This window comes from Colletotrichum costaricense, assembly GCF_030867565.1.
Source record: "Colletotrichum costaricense strain IMI 309622 chromosome Unknown Scaffold_6.1, whole genome shotgun sequence".
Taxonomy (NCBI): domain Eukaryota; kingdom Fungi; phylum Ascomycota; class Sordariomycetes; order Glomerellales; family Glomerellaceae; genus Colletotrichum; species Colletotrichum costaricense.
Window position 1 is genome coordinate 266,933 of NW_026848235.1, and position 19,752 is coordinate 286,684.

Consider the following 19,752-nt stretch of genomic DNA (forward strand, 5'->3'; position numbering starts at 1 on the left):
ACTTGCATGTTGGTAAACGTCGTATGTAAGTTTTGTATGAATATGTACACGGAAAGGGGTCAGTACCCCCTCACAAGGTAGCCAGATCTCTCGAATCCTTGCTCGCGAACGCGCTTTTGGCTCTAAGTGTACCCCCGTACCTCAACAACAATGGAGGTACAGCACACAGAACCGTGGCCAGAGTTGCAAACACGGAAGTTGCGACGTTGAAGCCCAAGGAGTCAAACAGTGCTCGTCCGAAGAGAGGAAACGTTGCACTGCAAGTTGAACGTGAGAGTGACATGCAAGCGTAGCTGCTGGCCGAGTATGTCTGGTAGCAGTCGGTGAGATATCCAGCCAGCACGTAGTCAAACTCGTTGACTGCGTAGCCTATGGGTACGAGTGCTATCGTCGGGATAGCCCAGTGTGCTGATGTCGTGTAGGGCGGGATAGTCCAGGCAAATGACCAAAGGCCGATAGCTAACAACGGGGCTCCGATGATGAAGCCTGCGAATTTCGACTCGGGTGTGAGTGGTAGCGATCTTGACATCCTCTCGGCAAGGACTCGACGATCGTAGAGACGTGTGAGTGCGCTGAAGACCATACCGATTGCAAGAGGGAGAAAGGGTAAGTTCACCGATGCATCGGTAAAGCCCATGTCGACGTAGACAAGGGGTAGGACCTCGGTGAAGAGGTAGACGAGCCCAAAGGCGATGGCGCTGATGACTGCGGCGAGGCAGACTATTGGCTCGGTGAAGAAGAGTCGGAGGGGGCGGAGGAGGTCGAGCTTCTCGTGAGTCGAAGGGAAAACCTTGTCCGGTGAGGTGGTGTTGGTATTTAGGCCTTGGACTTCGGTGAGTGCCTGAGCCCTCGCTAGTACGACGGAGGGACGAGACTCCCTGATTGTGAGGAGCAGCATCGTGACGCATGCTGTGACTATGGCCGCAGTGTAAAACACCCACGTCCTATGGAGTCCATGATCAGTTATAGTACACTCAAGCTGAGCCAGACATCATGGTCTTACCAGTGAGTACTTCTCATGACCAAGTCACTGAAGACCGGACCTGTCAATATCCCGAGGTTCGCGACCAGTGACCACCAGTACAGCCACCATACCCGCGCATTGGTGTCCCAAAGATCTTCGATGCTGCCCGTGGCAACAATGGTAGGGACAGACGATAACAGTCCACCGATGAAACGACCGACAACGATGCCAGGAATTGTGGGCACCTTGCCGATGAGAATGCATGACAGGCTGTATAGGCCGGTGCTGATTACGTAGAGTTTCTTACGGCCAAAGGACTCTGACCAAGGTGGGAAGAAGACTCCTCCGATAGTCTGGCCGATGAGATATCTATGTGGCAATGTGAGTGATCTGAGTAGTGGAAAAGTGCCCCTTCTTCCATCTCGCTTACGTTGAAACAAAAATGCAAGTCGCTGCAACTGGGCTCAGATTGAGATCGCCGTAAATGTGTCCAGCAACCGGTGACTATTGAAAATATCAGCATCAGTACATACTTATTCAGGTGGAAGACAACTGAGGAGAGCATACTCCTGCGGTGCTGATCATAGTACTAGATAGAGTCAGCTGTGATCCCCAGACAGTAAGACGAGGTCGACATACGTGAAGAACTCAAGAAAGACAATCAAGCACGTATCATATGTCTTCCGCGCCTGGCTCCATTGCCTTGGATGAACGTGCCTTCCCAGCGTCCATGAACCCTCACTCCCAGAGCAAGGAATAACCGAAAGCTCAACATCTATCTTTGGATAGTCCCTCGTCGTAGATGGGGAAGCAGAAGAAGGCGCAGCTGTCAAATGAGTAAAATGCATGTTGAAGGCGGCATGTGGCGTACTCCTCCTTGCTCCAAAATCATTGCGGGCCATGCAAGGGCTTTTCTCGCACTCTGTCAAGATGCTCTGCCCGGACGTTGGATATGGAGAAGCACAGAATATGCCAACTCGAAGGATTACAGCCCTGATATATCAATATTGCCCACGTTTGCGCCAAGGAGGTTCGAAAACGTGCGTGTGCCTGCCGGGGAAACTAGTGTGGAAGCGAGTTGGACGTAGTCAAACTCATTGACCGCGTATCCGCGCTGTCCAGACAAAGCATATGACGGTGTTCTGTTTGGAGTGGCATGTCTCGACCCAGTCTAATAAGACAGCAACCGTTTGCTGACCGCAGTTTCGGGAATCAGTTGGACCAAATCGAGGCATTGAATCGGCATCTGAGCCAGGGCGTGGACAAGGGAATTCTCCCGCAGACCTTGTCTTTCCAAGAACATGGGGCCAGGGCTTCCCCATGCCTGTCATTACCGCCTTTACCGGGCCTACCTAAGGTGAAAGGAGGGAGACAAGAAGCTCCGAGCATCGACGGCTCATGACTTGTTCACCTCTGAAGTAGGGAGAGATCTAGACTGAGCACGGCATGCCATGACAACTCGTCTCCGAACCAATCGCGTCAACGACTCACAGTTTCACCCTTGCAATTCGCTTAGTCTGTTTGCAGTCTAGATGGGTTCAAAGCCTTTCAGCCACCCCGTCTCAAGCCAGACCGCCCCGGAGCTGGAGTTTAGTTTCCCAGGGGGGCCAGGGCCAACACACCCAACTTCACCCAGCCTGCCAGCTTTCACCCAAACTTCACCCAACCCAAGAAAAGGAGGCACCCAATCTCCCCAGACCAACGAGACACGGGGCGTCCGCTTGGCGTGACCCGGCGGCACGGTACCATACACGCTAACTGGTCGTGCGTCTCGCGCAATTGGCTCTGGCGGGTTTGCCGGTCCTCGAGTCCTCGTGAGGGGGGCGCCACAAGCGTGTGAGCCGCCTCCGGGACTAGGGCTCTTTCGGTAGAGATGCAAGTCTGGGCTGAGCTGAGGTGCTCTCAGCTTGGAGCAATATTGAGATCTGCCGAGAGTCATTGAGCACACTTACTTGAAAGCTTCATGCTCAGGAATTTAGGGTCAGAATGTGAATGTGGGGAAAGCAGGACTGGGATTGGAAGACTGCAAGTGACTCTCGGGAAGCGTCCAGCTTGCCTTGACAACAAGAAAGCGCTATTCGATCACGAACTCCCACGGTCGTCTGAGTACCTTGTTATCGAAGAAAGTTAATTCTTTCTAAGTTATAAGTATAGAATATAGTTTTAATAAAATAGTATAATACTTACTTAGTACTTAAATTAAAATATTTTTTAAGCTTATTATAAAAAAAATAATTATATTACTAATTACTTATTATCGAGGTCTATAAGTAATACTATAGTTTTAATTATAATAATTTTATTTATAATAAATAAAAAATTTAATTATAAATCCCTTAAAAACCTCTAATTAAGAGCTATAAAAGCTTTTAAATTAAGTTAAAATATTTATTAAAATATTAATAATTTAACTAACTTTATAATAATAACTTTAATAAAAAACTTAATAAATAATATTAAAATCCTTATTAATATTAAATACGATTTATAAAACGTAATAATACGGCTATAGAATATTATTAATATATTTTATATTAAAAAAGGTATTATTAATATTAATAAAATAAATAGGGTTATATTAATATAATACCTTAGTTTCTTTTTATAACTTAAAAATAATCGTTTTAAATAATATTAAAAATTTATTAAAAAACTCTTTTAAATACTTTAATATATTTATTATTATTTTTATAATAATAAGATTTTTAATACTTATATATAAAAATAAGTTATTTATTTTTAAATAATAATACTAACTTATTAATAAGTTATTAAAATTATAATTCTAGCGATTTTTTAATAAGGGAGAGGATAGAATAAAGGAAAAGATAGGTAAAAAAAGGGTTAAGGTTAAATAGTATAGAATTCGAGGGCAGGGTAGCGTCTATATATACTGTGGCAATCCTCTAGTAATGCAAAACGATGGAGTTAAACAGTGCTCCCACGGTCGTCGTGTTAATCTTGGGACAGAACGAAAGGTGCTGAAGTAGTACAGAGGTGAGTGATGTCGTCGGGTTTGCTGACATTCGCCATCATAATTACGACACAGCGTCGATGAACCCGTAAAGGATACGACCAACAAATTGAACCTTTCAGGGCACCTGGCATTGCGTTTGTCTACCGGGACGACAGTCCAAAAAAAGATGGACTCCGCCACCATCATTGCAGAATCGGGTATGTTTGTCGCCTTTCCCCTTGACGTTCGTTAGTATCTACCCGTCCATTCATCTAGCTGTGGGGTCATATTCTTGTTGGTCGCCATGTTGTCTTTGACCAGCGATGTTTGCGTTTGCGTCCCGAGTCTCGACTCTCATTACCCTGTTTGTTTCTGGGGGCTTCGCGCGAGCCGTTGGCTCCTCACTGGTAACAAACAACATCGCACGTCGTCATTTCAACGACTGCGGAGTCAAGAACGCGGAGATGACAGAAAGCGAACTTAATCTTATTGCTCCCCCGGAAAACTCATCAGCACAGGTCACCAACATGCCCTCCCCCAACGCGCCGATCCCGTTGGCTCCCGTGGGCTTCCGCTCCCGTTTACACCGACTCCGAGTCCCCTCTCTCTATCGTACAACCACATCAATGTCACCATCCACACTGTCCAGCTCCCTCTCAAACGTCATCTGGATATCCACAACCTGCTGCAGCTGCTCACAATCCAATCTCCGCTTCTTGTGCGCAGCCAAACTCTTGGCCGTCCGAACCACGTTCTTGATCTGCCGCCCGTTCAACTTGCCCCCGGCAAGCTTCTCATACCCATCCTCGTCAATGTCGACACCGCCCTCGACGTTGCATAGGAAGTTCTTCCACACCTTCAACCGGCTCTCTCGCGGCAGGTCGTCATACTTGAGGGGCACGTGGATGCGACTCTTAAAGGCGTCGTCAAAGGTCCGCACGCGGTTCGTCGTCATGAAGAGAATGCCGCTATAGTACTCGAGTGTGCGCAGGAAGATGGACACGAGACTGTTGCGCTCCATATCGTGCAGTGATCGACGCTCGAGGAAGACGTCGGCCTCATCTATGAGGAGCACCGCCTTCCAGGTACTCGCCAGATCGAGCGTCTTGGTCAGCTTATCGTCCAGGACCTCTGACGAGGTACCGAGGTCGCCCGAGGAGACAATGTACAGCGGCCGACGGCTGAACTCGGCCACGCACTCCGCCGTCAAGGTCTTTCCCACGCCAGGAGGACCATGCAAGACGAGAATGAGGCCCTTGCCCTTGCCCTTGACAATGTCATCAAACGCTGACGAATTTGGATCGGTGGTTCGGGCGGTGTGCTCCGCGACAAGAGCCTGCACAAGCTCCTTTTGGGAGTCTGGAAGGACGAGCTGCTCGAAGCATTGCGTGTTCCACTCGATTGGGCTGATCTTGTCGACGAAGAAGTCGAGGAACTTCTTCTCGGTGAAGCTGAAGCCGCGGACCATGGGGCTGGCCAGCAGACATTCCTCGTCCGTCAGAGTCGCAAACTCGGCAGTCTCCTTTGGAACGAGTTCCATGTCGTCGCTCTCATCGTCCTGCTTCCGCTTCCGGCCTGCTGCCTTGGGAAACGAGCTGACGTTAAAGGCGTAGTCGGCCATGATGCGGTGGTGAGTCTCGGCGTCGACCATGACCCGGCCATCAATGTTGAAGCGGCGATTGCGGGGGTCCAACGCTACGCCCTTGTACTGACGGAAATTCTGGCCGGCGAGAGCCTCCCATCGTCGACCGCGCTCAGTAAGGAGGCGCGAAATGGCGTCCGGGTCAGGGTGGTGCGCCAAAGGAAGGGCGTTGAGAGAGGCGATTGGCGAGGCTCCAGAGAAGGCGGGAATCAAGAGGGAATCGTATCTCGTGCCAAAGTCGTCACCGTCAAAGTCGACAAACTCGACGCTCAGCTGGAGACCGGGACATTGGCCGCAGGTATACTGGTAGCTATTGAGCTTGTACACGCGGGCCTGGCTCATCCTAGTAGCGTAGACGAGGCACCCTGGACGGAAGATGGTCCAGAGGTGCTCGTAGCTCATCAAGCCCTGCTCAAGAAGGTTTGCGCCGTCGACAATGGCATCGTGGAACTCCTCGTCAATAAAGCTGAGCAGCAGGGGGAGGTGCCTGGCTTCATCGGAACCGGGTTCGTGGTCGACAGCGGTGTCGGCCAGCTCCTGACGGTAGTGGTAGAGACTACGGGGAGGGAAGTCGACGGTGATGTTGGAAGTCAGGTAGGATTGGCCAGGATATTTGCTGCCAATGACGTCTCCCAAGATATTCTTGAGTCCCGGAGAGTTGACCTCAAGTGAGGTACGGCAGATATACTTGTTCTGGCCGTCATACTGGCGCGTAATCTGAATGCGTCCGTGTGAGAGGAGAAGGTGGCTAGTGGTGGGGAGGAGGACTTACGCAGAGTGCATACTTCTCGTACCAGTTGATCTTCTCTTGGGGAATGTCCTCGTCTTCCTTTGGTTCGGTGATGTATGGGTGTCCCTTCTTTGTCCACCGCTTCTCCAGGTGCTTGACCTCGATCTGCATGGGTGCCTTCTCAAGTTCCTCGCGACGTTTCTTGTCTTCCTCGGTGAGAACTCCATTGATCTCCTCCTGGTCCTCTTCATCAAGGGGCTGCTGAACTGAATATTGGCCCGGGCCGGGGGCGGTTTGCCTGGTGCGTGCCATTGTGAATTGTGGAGGCCTTGATGATAAGGTCTTGGGGGTTTTCAAGGAGTGGAGTCTGTGGGAGATGAGAAGATGGTTTGTTTTCTTCAAGCCAGATATCTCTAGATCTCGAGGCTCTTTATACTGAGAACCCAAGGCCTCAAGATGTTTTAGAATGCCTCAGCCCGTGATAGCCTGCCTAGAATCTCGGGACCCGGCAGGACATAGGTAGGCAGCCGTACCCCGCTCGGACGGCCGTCAAGAGTCATCGGCTCCCGGAAACGCATCGGATTGACGGGAACAAGACCATCTGTGAGTCAAAGTCCTATCGATAACCTTGATAGGATTCAGTAAAATGGAGGAAGACACCGAGATCTGCGGGGTTCTGGGCTTGTGTTATGCGGCATGGTTCTAGGCCGGGGGGTTGCTGCCTGCGTCGCCTGAAATCCTTTGAGCCGCGAACCAGCCTAATGGACCGAAAGTCCCTTTCGAGCCTTTTATGGTACGTTTCGACTCTTTGGACTTGCATTCTTGCATCATTGCACATGGTATTCCTTGAACGCTGCTCAATAACATCGCTAAAGTTGGTTGATCAAACCGCCTTGGGCTACGGTTCAAGAGTGATGCGGCAAGTTTGCGTCTTGAAAGATTCGGAAGATTGAAGTTGGACGCATCATGAGATCTTTCGATCTCAAGACTAGACTTGAATCGTTGTACTTGCACAATCACCGTCAAGACTCTTGAGGCTCTGAAGCGTCGTTGTCTTGGGAGTGGAGAGGATGACAAGGGGCCACCAGCCACACGGCAAGGCAGCCGCCTCTGTGGCGCATGATTGTGGCGCGAAGGACCCTACTGATTAGGTCATCAATGGCCAAATGAGTCTCCTCTAATTCTGCCTTCACTTGACTGAGTGAATAGTGACAACAATACTCTGTAGTAAATAGAGGATATGATGCACATGAATGATATCACGGTAGAAATCTTACAGACTCATCTAGGACAAAGAAGCTCTTATGTATCTGATCCCACATACAAGCTGGCGTGGCCAGCGCACCGTCTTGCGAGGTGCATGATTTCTTCCCCCTGCTACTGTAAGTGCAATGCAGCGTATGCGAAAATGGTGCATCAATCGCCATGTAATGTTTACTCTATCCCCAAAACTCCATAATTATGTCTCATGCCTTTTTTTCTTTTGCGTATATACAGCGACTAAGCGGACTCAACGACGCGCCCGCTCGACAGCCGCTGCGCTCTTGCCAGCAGCCTTCTCAACGGCACTCGTCATGGCCAGGCCGACGGGTGTCATGGTTCCGCTGGCCGGAGCCGGCGTGTTGGTCCGCGTAGGGGGTGCGGAACGGTTGTGCTGCATGTGCGCTCTAACAAGGTGACCGGCAGCCAAGGCACTGCACAGTGACAGTTCACCAGCCAGGACACCAGCAGCAATAATACGGGCCAGACGGCGGGCGTTCTCGCCTGGGGTTGTGGGGTGGGGACCGCGAACACCGAGCATATCGAGCATGGCACTCTGGGGCTCAAGAATGGTTCCGCCACCGAGGGTACCGACTTCAAGCGAGGGCATGGAGACGGAGATTTGGAGAGAACCACGAAGGCTGGAGACCGTTAGTGGTAGCACATAAACATGGTACAGAATCGAGACTTACTTCTTCATGATGGTGATACAGTTGGCACTCTCCACGACTTGCGCAGGATCTTGTCCGGTGGCGAGGAAGATGGCGGCGACGATGTTGGCGGCATGGGCGTTGAAACCTCCGATGGAACCAGCCATGGCAGAGCCAATCAGGTTCTTGTCAACGTTGAGCTGGACAAGAGTGTCAACATCACTCTTGAGGACGTTCTTGACAACGTCGGCGGGGATAATAGCCTCGGCGACAACACTTTTTCCACGACCGTCAATCCAGTTGATAGCGGCGGCCTTCTTGTCCGTGCAGTAGTTACCAGAGACCGAAACGATGCTCATGTCCTCGAAACCCTCGGACGCCATGACGGAGAGAGCGTGCTCGACACCCTTGGAGATCATGTTCATACCCATAGCGTCACCAGTGGTCGTCTTGAAGCGAATGTAGAGGTTGGTTCCGGCCAGCGCAGTCTTCATGGTCTGAAGACGAGCAAAGTTACTGGTAGAGTTGAAAGCCTTCTTCATCGTGTTCTGACCAGCCTCGGAATCGAGCCAGATCTTGGCAGCGCCGGCACGTTCCAGAGTCTCGAATCCGACACAAGGTCCACGGGTCATGCCATCGCCAGTGAGGACGGTAACTGCACCGCCACCAGAGTTGATGGCCTTGCAGCCACGGCTGGCAGAGGCGACCAGGACACCCTCGGTGGTAGCCATGGGGATGAAGTAGCTCTGTCCGTCGATAACAAGAGGGCCAGCGACACCGACAGGCAGGGGAAGGTAACCGACGACATTCTCGCAGCAAGCGCCAAAGACACGCTCCCAGTTGTAGTTGTGGTAGGGAAGCTTGGAGCGCTCGAGACCGTTAGTCAAGTCGGAAGTGGCGTTGGTGCGGGAGATGATGGAACGGCGAATCTTGACAGCGCGAGTGAAATCCTTCAAAGTGCGTTCGAGAGAGTAACCAGGAATCTTGCCACGGAGAGACATGCCGACAATCTCCTGATCAGTCATCTCGTGCACACGCTTCTCGGCAATCATCTTCTCGAGCTGGGCAATGGTGCGCTGCTCGACCGGAGTGGCAGGTTTACCAGATTTGGTCTCGGACTCGTCGTCGGTCTCCGCGGGTGTGGCAGGCCTAGGCGTCTCGGGAATGTACTCGCCAAGGGGCAGGGTAGCCGAATCGGTATCGTTAAACTTTTCGGCGCGAGCGAGCTCCTTGGGGTCGATCTGGTGGTCGGGGACGTTGGGATCCTTGATACCCCAGCGAGCAGCGTTGAAGAGGTAGCCGTTCAGGGCAACACTCATGGCGAGGGCAACAATGATCCACTTGGAGAGAACGGGGTCCTCGAGACTCTTCAGGATACTGCCAACCATACGGCCGCCCATCCCGTAGCTCTCGAAAGTATCGTACTCATCCTCGTGCTTCTGGCCAGACTTGCTAGCAGGAGAAGGAAGCGCGTAGTGGATGGAGGGGTACTCGAGCTCGTACTTGATGGGTGTAAGGACAGTAACAACGGTGGGGCGCTCGTTGGCCTTTGCGGATTCTAAAATGGCGTCGAGGCCGTTTGAGGCAACCTTGAAGGGGTCGACAGGAGGAGCAGTGACAACGGCGCTGAGGCCGCCAGTGAGGGAAGACAAGCTGGGGAGAGAGCTAGAGTTGCGGAAAGGAATGGTGCAGATGTTGATGGCGTTGATCAGGACGAAACCGCTGACCATCAGCACCTTAAATTTGGGAACGTTGCTGCTCTTCATCTGCTTGCCGAACAAAGAAGTCTCCTTGGGGGCCTTGCCGTCGAACTCGGGCCAATCGTTGCTCTTGGCCACGTTCTCGGCCACGCGGTGGCTGACGCCGTCGTCTTCAAGGGCGCGGCGCATCTGGACATGGCGCTTGATGCGGTTGATCTCGAGCTTGATGCTCAGGATGGCGGTATAGAAGGAGAAGAGAAGGATGCAGTCGAAGAAGAGAATCCAGGCGGCAAGGAAGCAGAACTGCTGGAGGCCACCCTGGACGCCAGAGGCAGCACCGAGAACGAGAATGCCGATCTCGATGGCGTAATCCTTGACAATATCGTAGCCCTTCTCCTTGATGGCTGCCTGCACAGCGTACTGGATGACGTTGGGGGATGACACGTCGGACTTCTTGCTGGACTTTCTGGTATCCTTGTTCTCTTGCGGCCGGCGGTGCTCAACAGCGTGGGAGAGCACGGCACGGGTAAGAATGATGTTCTTCTCGAATCCAATGGTCACAACCAAGAATGGCAGGCCCTCAGACAGCAGCACCATTGTGATTGGGACACCGAGCTTGGTGGTGACAAGCAGACCAAACAGGAAGGCGAAGACGGAGGAGAAGAGGACGTTGGTGAAGAGCCAGAAGTTGGAGCCCATGCGGCGCATGGAGAGGAAGAGGGAGACAAAGGTCAGGTGCATGGACAGGTAGCCAAGGACCATGATGAAGATGTCGAGAGCCTCGGCGTTCTTGAGCAGGTCGAGGAACTCTGTCCAGCCGTTGCGAGCCCACTGCACCAGACTGTTACGGGTGTGAACCTTGGCAGCCTTCATAATCCACATCTTCTTCTCCTTGCCGTGCATTGTCTCGGTCTCGTCGCTGGTGGCATCGGGAATCTCCTGGGCTACTGATAGGAACTCGGCGGCCTGGGAGTAGGGTACGGCGAAGGCGAGAGCACTGTCCTGAGAGTAGGTGGTGAGAGAGTTGGAGGTTGAGGGAAGCGAGGTAATGGAGAGGTTCTGGGGAATCGGGACGGCGTGGGTGCGCGGGGCGGTGTTGATCGACTCGGGAGACTGAGACTCGGGGAAGACGAGGGTCAGGAGGGCCTGGTGGTCGACTTCACCGGCGATGGAGGCCTCGGGCTCGACATTCTGCCATTTCCAGGCAGTTTCGGGACCGGCTTGCAGGCGTCGGCTGCCTTCGACGAGGGATGACCAGTCGGCGGTGCGAACGCTGATGGTGGCATCGAACAAGCTCTCCTGCAGCAATCCAACGTAGGAAGTGCTGGCCAAGACCGCAACAATGACAACGGTATGGATAGGGTGCGAGCAGGCGAGCTTGGAGAGGAACTTTAAGGCGGGGGTGATCTTTTTGTTGACCCAGGAGGGAGCAGCGGCCTGAGCGGCGGGCTGCTCACCCCGAAAACGGCGGGGGAGAAGTGTTGAGGATATCATGGCGAAAGTTGCGGTGAATCAAGATCGTCTATTAGAAGGAAGGCATTGGTGTACAACGACCGAAGAGAAGAGGACGAAGGCGGAGCCTGTTTGTTGCGATTAGTGATTGAAGGACGTTCGGAAGCCGGGCAAGAGGCAATTGTGCGCGAAAAGACGCGGAGGGGTGGTTGGTGTCTTTGGTGGAAGAGAGAGGCAGAGAGCGATGGGTTGGCTGGAATTTGGGTTGAGGAATTTTGGCGACGGAGATGAGATGGGATTGTGTGGGATGCGCGCTGCGGTGCGATGCGATGCGGTGCGGTGCAATGCCGATTGGAGGGTTTGTATTGGACGTACCTGTTGAGCCAACGCCGTTGACGTCGTTTTGGAGTTTAGATTTTGCAGCAAAGTGCCTCAAAAGCTCACACACCACGATGACACGAGAGAGGGGGAAGAGAAGTTTTCGAGAGGGACGGCCAGTGAGCAAAATAAAATTAAAGAGGTGGTTGCGAAAGGTGTCGGAGATCGAGGGTGGTGGTCGCGGAGAGCCGAAGTCGCAAGGAGCTGTTGAAGTGCTCGAATCGGAGACGGGAGTGGATTGCTCAGTTCCTGTTGAAGAGGATGCCTTGCAAAAGGGGTGGGGGGGAGAAGATCGCTCAGAAGGGGAGAGGGAGAGGAGCAAGACGAGAATCAAGAGTCGCGATGCAACGGGCAGCCAGGTACCTTTTAAAGATATGGAGACCACCACGGCACTAAGGTATTCACAAGTGGCGTAGCGGGGGGGCGAGGATCAAGAGAGCAGAGAAACAGACAGGATAAGACCTTGTGGTCAAAGGAGCAACAACCTGCCCGACCTTGATAAAAAGAGGTGTGAAGGATAAGATAGGAGAGAGGCACGAGGGGATAGGAGCAAGCTTAAGCAATGGTTCGTGTTCCTCACACCTTAACTTTCGCAGTAGGTACCTTTACAGTAAGGTGCAGGGAATAACAACACAGAAAATAAGATCAAAAAACCAAAAAAGAGAGTTGCCAGACACCCGGATGCTTGTCAATGGCACAGCGAACGGAGGGAACAAGCAGCCAGGTGAGGTGCTCTAGGTACTTGTTATTTTGTGACAAAGCCTATACGTAAGAAAGTATCTCGAGGATCCACTTTGGGACGGAAAGTGAAATGATGGTAATCCCAGCGACATGTTGGCGCAAGTTGCGTATCTTTTTTTTTTTTTTTTTTTTTTTTTTTTGGGTGGTGGTGGTGGGCAATGGGGATGGGATGGCCATTCTGGGCCGAAGAGGAACACTGCAAGAGAGGGAAAAAAAAAAAAAAAAAGTGATGAATTGGACAAGGGTAGAAGATACGTACCTAGTTGCTGCCCCACCATATGCAAATTTACCGATGATGGTCCGCGCCGATGTACCGCGGGACTCTGAGAGGTACTCTCGCAGACTAATCCCAGAAAGGCACAGCACACCGTCGTATTATCACGCTGAACCAAATGCACACAGGGTGCTCCCGTTGTGTCATGCCCAACACCGATTCGTGAGCTTCAACGGTCTAAGGTACCTAGTGTTCATTTGTTTCTTCAGAGGCTGGCAGACGTTGGGCGTTGTGACAAGTTGGTGCGCCTGTCACCTCCCATTCGCGGCAGCAACCAGCCTACCTTGGGTATTGCCATCCGCTAAGACCATCTTGCGGAGTGTTGGGAAAGGCCAGGCGGGCACTAAAGGCTTCCATCGTTACTAACGTCTATCCCAGTATCTTTTGTACGTCCAACTTGGGCAAAGTGCGAATGTTCAAAGCCAACCTAATACCCAGGTAAGCGCACGTAAGGCAGTAGCAAATGTGTCATTGGGAGCCACGGCACTGCCTAGCTGCAGACGACGCACCCGCACGGATGGCGCGTCACATCTCATCCACTCGTTGCTCTTTGCTCTAGGTAATGTGCCATACTATGTGGCTCTGCTGTTAGTCTCTGCGATTTTTCGGTCAGAGAGAACTCAAAAATGTCATTGGAGAAGCAGCAGTGGAAAGGTTTCGTTCTGCAGAATAGATCAACAGCTGAGACCCAGCTAAATCAGCCTCAAATGCAGTTTGCTCGACTTGAAGGTGTCGTGTTTGCTCGATGATCTGGATGTTTGAACCCCAAATGTACCCATCATATCAGCTTATCAGCTTATCAGGCCTGCTTGAGACATGCAGCACACCTCGCTTCCAAATCGAATAAGCCGATAACGCACCTCAAGATCAGCCACGCTTATTCGTATCTTGCCTTTGGCATAGAATACTCTGGTGCCTAATTCCAATGGAAGTCTGACTTTGTGAACTTGTCAAGACTCTCAAATGTCCAAGAGCACCGCCGCCTGGTCGCCGCGTCATACCTACAAACACGGGACCTGCTGCGACAATTATTCAGCTGCTGTGCCCCAAAGAGACGGATGAAGCAAGGTAACCACAGACACACAGCAGGGACGGTGGTAGTAAGGCGTCGTTCGGTGCCTTGGTTGCGTCGAGGGGCTAGGCGTGTTGCAGCACCCGTGCGCCATGCGTCGTGCGTCCTTCTGTGTGGTTAAGTCGCTTCTGGAAGGCCGCCTTTTTGCTGTTGAAATGCGTCGAGGTGATAGGAACGTGGGGCTGCTTTACCTTAAACGACCCGAAGTGAAACCTGAGCTCAGATGAAGATGTTGAACTGTGTATCACTGGGCGTGGTTTCCTTCTTCGCATCCTTTTTCGTAGGGTACCTTACCTTGGTATCCGTACCTTCCTCGATACAATGAAGGAAGGGAACAGTTCTTCTTTCCAGTCCCCAAATCGAATGAGAATTGACACCTACAAAATGTCCCGATTAGGAAAGGCGGCTTTGATTAGAATTGCAGTGGGTCTCCCGCTCCTGCAGCAGTGCAACGATGGTGGATGGCTCCTTCCTGCTGCTTTTCGTTGGCACTGCATTCTGCTCCTGCATTTGAGACGCCATTTTTCTAAAGGTCCTTGCTACAATTTTCCCAATTCCGTTTGGTTGCAAAAACAATTCAGTTCAACTCCGTTCATGCATCATCTTGGACTTACGTTATCACGGATAGATAGCTGTGCCGCATGAGCCTCACCAGCGACATCTCACTGCTGGTACGAAAAGATGACTCTGCTCAAATTCCTACCTCAGTCTCACGATGCGCAAGACCCCTTGTCGAAAACTCTTCCATCCCCTGCCAGCCTCCCCAGATGGAGAAATGCCACTCGACATGGCCATTCATCCAGATTGTAATGCCCAGACGGGAGACAAGAAACTTTTCTCTGCCCTCTTCCAGCCTTTTCAAAGTCTCTAACCTCTCTCGGACTATCCCCTCTTGCGGGCCTGATCTGATAATGAGGGAAAATCCTCCTGCCCACTCAACTTGAATCCCCCCTCCTCCCGGTCCTTTCTCATGTTATCTTGACGTTTCCGGCCTTGGTGGGCGTCTGTGGGTACAGTCCGGCGGTGAAGCTCCAGTCACGGTCAAAGGTTCGTCGCCAATGTCCATCAACGTCAGATCTGTGCAGCGAACCCCTGGCGATCTCCCTGTATTATTCTTGCCTTGTTCCCCGTCTTTGTTTCTTACCTGGCACCCACCCTCCTCAAGCCTTGTCAGTGGTCTCCTCACTGGCCCCCCGAAAGTCTGCGCCTGCATAGACCAGCTGAAGGTCCCGAGTCTGCCCTTTCCCCCGGGCCTTGCTGCTCTGTCGCGGGGCCACGGATCCTTCGCGACCCGCCACTATCCAAGCATCACTGACCACGTCGACGACGGCACAGCGAGTTCTTGTTACTCTACACTAGACTGAGAATGTCTACGAACACGCTATGGATACTCAATGTTGTCAGTCAATTCTGCTCGCTGGCTGTTACGAACCAAGCCCGCAGGGTAGGCAAGCTGCTTTGCTAGCGGCCGTTGACGAGCTACAATAGCTATGGCCTTACTACAAGTAGAGGCAAGAAGACAATCTTAATCTCAGACATGACGACAAAGGGGAGAGCACAGAATACGGATACACGGCCGTTCCATCGTTACCAAGCTACGTAACCTCTCACATCGCCTCAAGCTATCCATGCATACAAATACAGCACCTGTGTAACCGGTCAAGAGCTGTATCAATGCATGTGCCCAAAGTATACACCATTGAAGCTGATGCTGGTAAACCCAGCTCGGCGGTTCCCCAAACGCCATCAGTCTCTGAAACAACAGATATCCCGAACTCATCGCATAACCTATCTTGGAGGGAACACGGAAGCATCGTTGGCCTCTGCTCTGGGGTTTTCGGTGTCAAAGATATCAGACGGCTTTCGAGTACAACGTTGATCGGCCCCTCATCCCCGTCCAACTGCTCCAACCCTACGGACCTCCGGGCCCTCCATGCTGATGATCTTGACTCCGCTGGCCTCCAGGGCGCCCTTGCACTCGTCCCATTTCTCAGCGTCCACCGGCCTGGTACCCTCTTCCACGATGAAGGTCCGGAACCCCTCCTTCTGGGCATCCAGCGCGGTACACTTGACGCAGTAGTCACCAGCCAGACCGACAACATAGACGTCCGTGACGCGCTTGTCCTTGAGAGAGGCCGCAAGTCCGCTGTCGGACACTCTGGGTGATTGGAAGGGGTCGTAAAAGACGCTGTACATCTCCACGTCCTTATTCTGGCCCTTTTCGATAACAGTGTCTACGGCCGAGGCATCTAGCTCCGGCACCAGGGCTGCACCGGGCGTACCCTGTACGCAGTGCACTGGCCACAGGCGGGTGTGGAATGTCTCGGCGCTGTTTCGCGGGTTGACGATATCGATGGCATCGACGAAGGGTTGCTTGCCATCGTGGTTTGATGCGAACGAGATGTGGTCTTGGGGATGCCAGTCTTTCGTGGCAATCTTGATCGTAAACGGTAGGCGTAGTAGTGAGTTGACAACGGGATGAATGTCGCGGCCGTTTGCCACGGCAAGTGAGCCGTTCTCGAGGCGATATTAGTCTCACTTACTCTCAGCGGCGACGAGAGCTCACTTGAGGCTTCACACCGCGAATGGGCCAAGATGTGACGAACCAAGAAGTCAAACGTCCATCTCAGGTACTTACAGGCGGGCAAAAGTCTTCTTGAAAGTCAACGACGATCAGTGCTGGTCTGAATAGGTCCTCGGACATGGTGGCTGATGCGTAGCACCTAGTCGCTTGCCGTTGTTCTGGGGGCTGTCGAAACGGCTCGTTCTGGCTGTGTGGCTGGGCAGATGAACGAGTCAAGGGTCGACCAGTCAAAGTAGTTGAAGCGTCCTAGGCTTGACAGCAAGGTGGTGGCTTGTGAGATATCGTGTGTCGCGTGCTGCGCATCGAGGCAGAGGGGTAATTAGATGGGTGCGCAATTCGTGATGGCATCAATGATAACGTCAGCTTTCTTCGCCTGCTTATCGCCAACGGCGGGGAATCACTTCACTGGAGTAAGGTAGTGGGAAACCTGGTCTGTGATAAGTGAGTCTAGGGGTCCTTGCAGCGAAATTACAGGCTTTGGGACGCTATTGGCAGGCGCAAATTGCAGCAGCCCGATCTGCGGCAGCTGTTCAAACTTCAAAGGACGGGGACTCTAAGGTCACTTATCCTTATCGGGCAGTCTTGGGCCAGGTACCTATCTTATCTTATCTTGGCTTATCGTCATTAGATGAGGTACCTGAGGCAATCCCCAAAACGGGCACCCAGACGTGCCAAAGTACTCCGTACCTAACAACAAAGCTTTTGCCCAGTGGACTCCCAACTCCAACTCCAAAGTGCGACACAACCACAAGATTAACACCCACCAGCTTGATTCGCCCACTCGCCGTGGATTATCCCTTGATGCTGTCTCCATCCTGAACCGAGCAGGAGCTCGGCCCTCGCAACTTGACACACAACACATCATTGGCCTGAGGTGCCGGGAGCCATGTTGATGTGAGGAACCCCTGCCAGGTCCCGAGCATTCCTACGGGCCAGGACGCAGGCACTGGGAGTCTGGTAATGGAGGGCATCAATGCGCCACCCTCCAAGAGCTGAAGCTGAGCCAAGCCCGCCTCGGCAATGTCAGCGCTCCAGTCTTGACTCTCTGGGAATCCTGGGTCTAGGAGCTTGTCTCGCCCTCCACAGTCCACCTGCGGCTGATGGCGCCAACCATCCACCAGTGCCACCCCACGGGGGATCTCAATGACCACTCTGAGGTAGACGTTGTGCTAAGTTTCGAGACGGCTCATTGGGTTGTGGCCGACGCTGTGAGACATGCGTTGGGCATCTTGACCAGTTGCTGAATGCTCTAACCGCTACCACCAACGCTGGCCAACAGTTTGAGGTTCAGTTGCAGCAGGCAAGGCAGGATAGGAACAGCTACAGATTACATCCTCGGCAAATGCCGTCGTTTGAGTCAAGCATCTGCGTATTGTGCCAGAATGCTCCCCCGGGCGTCAGTGAAAATCCGAGCTCGGCCGGGACAGCTGCTTCGGTACGCAGTTGGGCACTCCGTTTGCCGGCTCATTCACCCTGACAATCGTTTCCCAAATATCCTCAGCTCGCCGATCGAGACGTCATTCCCATCCAGTACTCAACGATTTCTCAAGTACGCATACAAGCCAACTGGCAGATTCTAGCACCAGGCTGGCACGACTGGCACGCCAATCTGTTAGCAGAGCTCTCAGCTGTCCAGTGTCCACACCTCACCAGTATCAAAGCTCCCGCCTCAGAGCTCCCCTCGAGCTGAGTCGTGAACAGAGAGCTCCAGTCCCCATTCTGGACCTGCGTCTCAGCCCTGTTGTGTCTCTCTCCAATCAAAAGCACCAAATGGCCGTTCAACTGCGGAAGTCTCCGAGAGCTGCTGCCGCCGTGTCTCGACGTGCCACATCAGACGGCAGCCAGCCACTTCAGAGGTGACAGCCCAATAGTGCGATGCAACAGGTTAGCCTGTCGCACAGGTCACTCGCTGGAGGGGGAACGGCGATATCTGATAAGAGCTCCAAGCTCCGCGTGTGCGTCGCAGGTTGCTAGAGAACCGACAACGCTCTTACACATACAGCTTCAACATAACCGAAGATGCGTCTCTCTACTATTCTCCTGGCCGCGGCCGCCAGATCGGTCGTTTCTTGGGGCAATGTCGGTCACCGTACCGTCGGATACCTCGCCGAGAAATACCTGACTGATGAAGCCGCCGCCATCTATGGAGACCTGCTCGCCAACGATCGCAACTATGACTTCTCCGATGCTGCGACTTGGGCCGATACACTCAGAGGCCACATGGGCTGGGCAAGCAAGTATCACTACATCAGTACGAATCCTGTCCCTTGACCATGCCATAGCCACGCTCGCAAGATCCAAAAGCTCACAACTTGCCAGATCCCCGCGACGACCCCCCTAGTATGTGCGGCATGAAGTACCCTCAAGACTGCCCATCCAGCGGCTGCATCATCTCCGCCATCACAAACTACGTAAGAACCACCCTTGCATCGCAGCAATCATCAAGACTGACCTGCTCGGACCAGACATCTCAAATACTCGATACGAGCCTCCCACACATTGACCGCAAGAACGCGACAATGTTTGTAATACACTTCCTGGGCGATATCCATCAGCCCCTGCACGCCACAGGTCTCCTTCGCGGCGGCAACGACATCCGGCCCGTCTGCTGGCGCCGCCAGCCCAACCACGGTGTCTGCAACGGCCCAATGAGCCTGCACTCCGTCTGGGATACCCAGATTCCGCACCGCATCCGCGGTCTGCCGCCGCACCTGAGCATTCCGCAGGAGAAGGTTGCCGCCGCCTCATGGGCAGCTGACCTCTATCAACGCCAAGAGCAGGCGGGTGTCAACGCAACGGACGGGCAGTGCATTGATCTCAAGACGGGTTCGTGTGCGTTGGGCTGGGCCACGGAGTCGAACGCGTACGTCTGTTCGCACGTGCTGAAGAAGGGTCTGGCTTGGTTGAAGTCGAATGACCTCAGCGAGGGGTACTTTGATGAGAACTGGGAAGTCGTTGATGAGGTGATTGGGAAGGCGGGCGTGAGGCTGGGAGCGTGGCTGAACGCCATTGCCGAGAGATTATCTGCTGAGAAGAAGGAGCCTGTGTTTGAGGATCTTTGAAGAATCAAACGGGCTTGATCGCAGGGCATGAGGTCCAGGCTTGATGTCAACATCTGAGGGCGATACTTGGCGGAATCTGATCTCCTGCCAAGCACCGACTTGGAAGTCCAGAGACTTGCTTGCATGTCTTATGTTAGCAGTCTTTGATTGAGAATAGATCGATATTTCGTGAAACACACCATCGAGCTGCTTCTGATTCCTTTAGGACCAGGGAATACGACGCTCGTGACTTACATATCACGAAACGTATGATTGCAGCCAAGTTGAGGCGGTGCTCAGCAGCTTAT

The 19,752-nt window shown here is 52.8% G+C and overlaps 5 protein-coding genes across 5 annotated transcripts; 1 reads left to right on the top strand and 4 right to left on the bottom strand.

Moving 5' to 3' along the window:
- Window positions 1-70: 70 nt before the first annotated feature.
- CCOS01_06305 (fluconazole resistance protein 1) lies at window positions 71-1,812 on the bottom strand (the record flags this gene model as incomplete). The annotated part of the gene is made up of 5 exons (XM_060454474.1): window positions 71-944; window positions 1,004-1,333; window positions 1,395-1,468; window positions 1,532-1,553; window positions 1,604-1,812. 5 exons carry the CDS (start codon window positions 1,810-1,812, stop codon window positions 71-73), a joined length of 1,509 nt encoding a protein of 502 aa, XP_060314174.1.
- A 2,715-nt stretch (window positions 1,813-4,527) lies between these two features.
- CCOS01_06306 (AAA family ATPase) lies at window positions 4,528-6,604 on the bottom strand (the record flags this gene model as incomplete). The annotated part of the gene is made up of 2 exons (XM_060454475.1): window positions 4,528-6,279; window positions 6,335-6,604. The coding sequence occupies 2 exons, from the start codon at window positions 6,602-6,604 to the stop codon at window positions 4,528-4,530; spliced, it is 2,022 nt and encodes a 673-aa protein (XP_060314175.1).
- A 1,198-nt stretch (window positions 6,605-7,802) lies between these two features.
- CCOS01_06307 (hydroxymethylglutaryl-coenzyme A reductase) lies at window positions 7,803-11,396 on the bottom strand (the record flags this gene model as incomplete). The annotated part of the gene is made up of 2 exons (XM_060454476.1): window positions 7,803-8,193; window positions 8,245-11,396. The coding sequence occupies 2 exons, from the start codon at window positions 11,394-11,396 to the stop codon at window positions 7,803-7,805; spliced, it is 3,543 nt and encodes a 1,180-aa protein (XP_060314176.1).
- A 3,773-nt stretch (window positions 11,397-15,169) lies between these two features.
- Window positions 15,170-16,523, bottom strand: CCOS01_06308 (isochorismatase; the record flags this gene model as incomplete). Its single annotated transcript, XM_060454477.1, has 4 exons — window positions 15,170-15,200; window positions 15,467-15,647; window positions 15,736-16,336; window positions 16,458-16,523. 4 exons carry the CDS (start codon window positions 16,521-16,523, stop codon window positions 15,170-15,172), a joined length of 879 nt encoding a protein of 292 aa, XP_060314177.1.
- A 1,899-nt stretch (window positions 16,524-18,422) lies between these two features.
- On the top strand, window positions 18,423-19,465 carry CCOS01_06309 (S1/P1 Nuclease; the record flags this gene model as incomplete). The annotated part of the gene is made up of 3 exons (XM_060454478.1): window positions 18,423-18,654; window positions 18,723-18,814; window positions 18,869-19,465. The coding sequence occupies 3 exons, from the start codon at window positions 18,423-18,425 to the stop codon at window positions 19,463-19,465; spliced, it is 921 nt and encodes a 306-aa protein (XP_060314178.1).
- Between the last annotated feature and the right edge of the window lie 287 nt (window positions 19,466-19,752).